Source organism: Eutrema salsugineum, unplaced genomic scaffold, assembly GCF_000478725.1.
Source record: "Eutrema salsugineum unplaced genomic scaffold, Eutsalg1_0 scaffold_4, whole genome shotgun sequence".
Lineage (NCBI taxonomy): Eukaryota > Viridiplantae > Streptophyta > Magnoliopsida > Brassicales > Brassicaceae > Eutrema > Eutrema salsugineum.
In genome coordinates, this window is record NW_006256686.1 from 3,030,965 (window position 1) to 3,035,511 (window position 4,547).

At 41.1% G+C, this 4,547-nt stretch overlaps 2 protein-coding genes across 2 annotated transcripts; both read right to left on the reverse strand.

Annotated features, from left to right (window-relative positions):
- Positions 1-2,865: 2,865 nt before the first annotated feature.
- LOC112084370 lies at positions 2,866-3,581 on the reverse strand. The gene is made up of 2 exons (XM_024153491.1): positions 3,020-3,581; positions 2,866-2,903 (listed from the first exon to the last, which is right to left on the reverse strand). The coding sequence occupies exons 1-2, from the start codon at positions 3,579-3,581 to the stop codon at positions 2,866-2,868; spliced, it is 600 nt and encodes a 199-aa protein (XP_024009259.1).
- LOC112084588 lies at positions 3,543-4,286 on the reverse strand. Its single transcript, XM_024153786.1, has one exon. It carries the CDS (start codon positions 4,245-4,247, stop codon positions 3,660-3,662), a length of 588 nt encoding a protein of 195 aa, XP_024009554.1. The 5' UTR covers positions 4,248-4,286; the 3' UTR covers positions 3,543-3,659.
- Positions 4,287-4,547: the final 261 nt, after the last annotated feature.

The following is a 4,547-nucleotide window of genomic DNA, read 5'->3' on the forward strand; positions in this document are numbered from 1 at the left end:
AAGCTCCATTGCCAACCATCTGTCTAAGACCTTTTTCTAAAAGAGATCTTCCATGAAGAATGCTTCTCCAAGCAAAAGAGGGTCTAACTCCAGTATCTGCGAGAAGGAAGGAGGAAGAAACAAAGTATCGGCTCTTTAAGAACAAAGCAAGGAGACAATCCTTATCTTGTAGAATTCTCCAAGCTTGTTTGGCTAAAAGAGCTTGGTTGAAGATTTGAATGTCTTTAAAACCGATCCCTCCTTGAGCTTTAGGAATGCACAATTTATCCCATCCAATCCAATGCATTTTCCTTTTGTTCTCGACAGTGTCCCACCAGAAATCAGCCATCGCAGAAGATAACTTATTACAGATAGTTACTGGCAATTTAAAACAGGTCATGGAGAAAACTGGCATCGCCATCGCAACAGAGTTGAGTAACACTTCTTTTCCACCTTGATATAGAAGCTTTGAATACCATCCAGACATTCTTCCTTTCATTTTGTCGTGGATGTAAGACAACATATCCACTTTAGATCCACTAAAACATTCTGGAAGACCCAAATAAGTGCCCGCTCCACCTTCATTGATAATACCCAATTTGGTTTGAATGATTTCCTTCATATCCATATTCACGTTAGCACCAAAAGTGATGGAGGATTTATCAAGGTTGATGATCTGACCAGTAACTCTTCCATAAAGAGAAGAATGGATTGGAGGGTTGTGCACTGTTCTTCATCCGCTTTAATCATAAAAAGACTGTCATCTGCGAATAACAAATGGTGAATGGCTGGACCATCGGGAGAGAATTGAATCCCATTAATCAAGCCAGATCGTTCAGCACAGTTGAGCAGATATGTCAATCCTTCAGTACACAAAACAAAAAGGAAAGGTGATAAGGGATCACCTTGCCTTATTCCTCTCTCAGGAATGATCAAACCAAAAGGCTGTCCATTAATCAGAACTGTATAAGAAACCGAGGAGACACAGAACATAATCATCTGGACCCATTTTTGATGAAAACCGAGAGCCAAAAGGAGCGCTTGAAGATAGGACCACTCAACACGGTCGTAAGCTTTTGACATGTCGGTCTTCACCGCCATGAACTCCGTCGAAATCCTATCATGAGTTCTCAAACCATGGATAGCTTCATGAGCTATTATAATGTTATCTGAGATAAGTCTTTCTTCAACAAAGGCAGATTGATTAGGAGAGACAATCTCAGACAGAAAGGGTTTCATTCAGGACACCATGATTTTGGAAATCACTTTGTAGAGAACAGAACAGAGACTAATTGGCCGTAGGTCACTCATGTGAGGAGAGTTGACCTTTTTTTGGGATAAGACAAAGATTAGTGAAGTTCCATTCTTTAGGGAAAACACCCGATTCAAAGAACTTGAGAACTTCCATCGTGACAAGATCACCAACAATATCCCAATAGTTCTGAAAGAAAAGACCAGTCATACCGTCTGGGCCAGGAGCACTAGAGGCTTTGATCGAGAAAACAGCTCTTTTCACTTCTTCTTTAGAAACCATACTGATAAGACTGTCGTTCATTCTAGAGTTGACTCTCGGCATGAAATCGGAGAAGAATTCTATCTGATTTGAAGGAGCAGATGATGAGAAAAGAGTCTGGAAATAGCTAGTCGCCACTTCACCCTTTGAAGCTTCAGATCGATGCATGATTCCATTTATATCCATAAGCTTATCAATACAATTCCTTGACCTATCAGACTTGACAGAAGCATGGAAAAACTTGGAGTTTTTGTCACCAAGATTCAGCCATTTATCTCTACTTTTCTGTTGCCAAAAACTTTCTTCTTCCTTGTAAGCCTCCACCAGACTTTTTTGAGATTGAAGAGACGACATGAAGAAGGAGATGACGAGGATTGTTCAAACTCCAGATCATCTTCAATAGTTTTTATTTTGATCTGAGAATTAGCATCGTTGACTTTCTTCCATTGACTGAGAGCTTTCCTGCAACTTCTTAATCTCGAAGAGACACTAAGATTATGAGAGGATGAGGGACCAAACCAAGCCGACTTTATGGCTTCTTTGACAAAAGGTTTGTGGAGTAATCTTTTTTCAAATCTAAACGAACCCCGATAAGACTCTTGAGAAGAGAAGAGATGAACCAGGACCGGACGATGATCGGATCCTCTTTTAGCCAAAAAAGCTTGATTAGAAGCAGGGAAGAAAGAAGACCAGACTTTGTTGCCGAAACATCTGTCAAGCTTACACTGAATCCACAAGGTGCGTCTTCTGCCACCCCAGGTAAAGCTATTCCCTGTACTTGGAAGTTCTCTCATATCACAATCTTTCAACATGTTGGAAAAAGTAAGGAAAGAAGAATCACTCCTTCTTGGACCACCATTTTTTTCCTCATTGTTGAGAATTTCATTAAAGTCTCCAAGCATACACCATCCAGTTTTTCTTTGAATCCCAATACGAGTCAGCCTTTCCCACACTAGGTGTCTCAAACTCGCATTTGGGTTTCCATACACACACGTAACAAAGAAACTGCTTGAACCAAACTGTACATACATGTCCAGCACATTCTTATCTACATACTTGAGATCGATATCAACACCTTTTTTCCAGAAAAGAGCCAAACCCACCGGATCAACCGTATATACATGCTCATAACCCAACCAAACTTGAATATCTACAATGATATTTTTACAGTTTATCGTTTCCATAAGGAACAAGATCTCAGGGAAGTGTTTTTTACGCATCTCCATGAGTCTGGGAATCGTCAGATCTTGAGGCCGCCCCAATCCCTGGCAATTCCAGCTTGATATGCTCATAAATCAGTGGACAGTTCCTCATTTGGGACCATCTCATGTGTTTTTGACCTTGCGGCTTTGGAAACACTCTCCAGTTCACTATCAGCTTTCCTTTTCTCCACTGAACCCTCTAAAGAACCCTTCTTTTTCTCCACATCTTCGGCAAAAGAATTCTCCAATTTTCCTTTTAACTTCCTTCGAGATTTTGGAGGCCTCTTTCTTGGTTTTGGTTTTTTCATAGCAGTCCCGGAAGGACCAGCAACAGAGTGCCCGATCCTATAACCCGTTGAACTGTTGTGAAAAGGGACCGACTCATCACCAAAATCTGGGGAAGTAGAATCGGTTTGAAGAGGATTGGAGCCATAATTTCTCCTAGAGCTAGCATCCGCTTGAATTGCAGCAGACATAAGCTTTTGACCTCGAGGCATGATCACTTCAGTTTTTGTAGTCGAGTCCTCAGAATCATAGCCAAAGACTGGACCTTTCCCTTTGTTGAGATCACGAGTGATAATTGGAACAGGTTCTAGACGAAGCACCATTTTCTGCGTGATTAAATTCTTTTCTGCCTCACAAACAGAATTCTTCACACGATCTTCTCTAACCTTACGATCATCACCATTAGCAATTAACAAATATTGTCTCATGCCTTCTAGAACCTCAGCTGCAATTCTTGGACGACCTGTTAAGGGATTCAAGCCAACCTGGTTCTCACCAAGAACGCCAAAAAGAGGGTCAGATTCCAACAGGACAGGCTTGGGGATCTGTTTTTGGGGAGCATGTCCAAGTCTTCTTTCAGCCGCCAAAGCTTGACGTTTCATGATCAAAATAGGGCACACCTCACGCGCGTGAGTTAACCTTTGACAAGAATAGCATCTCTTCTGAATTCTTTCATAGAACTAGTGAACTGTGGTTGAGCCTCCCTTAGGCAGATTGATCACTTTCGACTGTCTAAGAGGTTTAGACACATCAAATTTAACTTTCACTCTCACAAACTCTTTGTTCTGCGCTTTAGTAGGATCAAATGCAATTTCAGTAACAAGACCAACAAGATCTCCTAAAGCAGTAATCGCCTCCTCAGTGTAATGATTAATAGGAATGTTTCTGATTTGCACCCAGATCGGAACAAACTGCAGAGATTCACTTGAAGGCTGCTCTTCCCAACGCTCTGTAGCAAGAGCCCATTCATTGAAAGTATGGACACCTTTGTCCAAGATTTCATTTAGGTCATGTTCATACTTGAAGAAAAACTGGAAACGCTCTCTTGATAGAGCCACACCTCTGACTCTATCATACTTTTGCCATTTTCTAGGCAAATCCAAAATCAGGTTAGCCATCTTTTGACATTCTGGATTAAGAAGACGACCTATCAGGCTGAACTCATTTTTATCACTTGAACAGTAAGCTGGGGTATCAGGAAGATCGAATGGAACTTCTTCTTCCTCTAGAGACATGGCCATCAGCGCCTTATCCATAGCAGAAGACATGGTAACCGAAAATAACTCTGAACCACAACCACAGGTAGAAAATCTGAACGGCCCAAAGAAGATAGACCACCCAAAGCAAGGAAACCACGAGATGAAAACTTAAGCAGGAGATGAGACGAAATTTTTCTAGACCCAGCAAATGAAGAACACGGATGAACCCTATATTTCTTTATAGATCTGAAAAAAAGTGTTTGAAAAGGTGAAAAGCGGGATGAATAGTCAAAAGGGAAAGAAGTTTTTCCACACAAAAGCTCTATTCTCGAAGAGATGAGATACTCTTACACAGAAAGAGAGTCCTAA

Excerpts from the sequence above, each read along its gene's own strand:
- LOC112084370 (XM_024153491.1), bottom strand. The coding sequence starts at position 3,581 with ATGAAACGTCAAGCTTTGGCGGCTGAAAGAAGACTTGGACATGCTCCC. Across the intron at positions 2,904-3,019 it reads GATCGGGCACTCTGTTGCTG|GGTTCTTTAGAGGGTTCAGT; the intron begins GTCCTTCCGGGA and ends GAGAAAAAGAAG.
- LOC112084588 (XM_024153786.1), bottom strand. The coding sequence starts at position 4,247 with ATGTCTTCTGCTATGGATAAGGCGCTGATGGCCATGTCTCTAGAGGAA.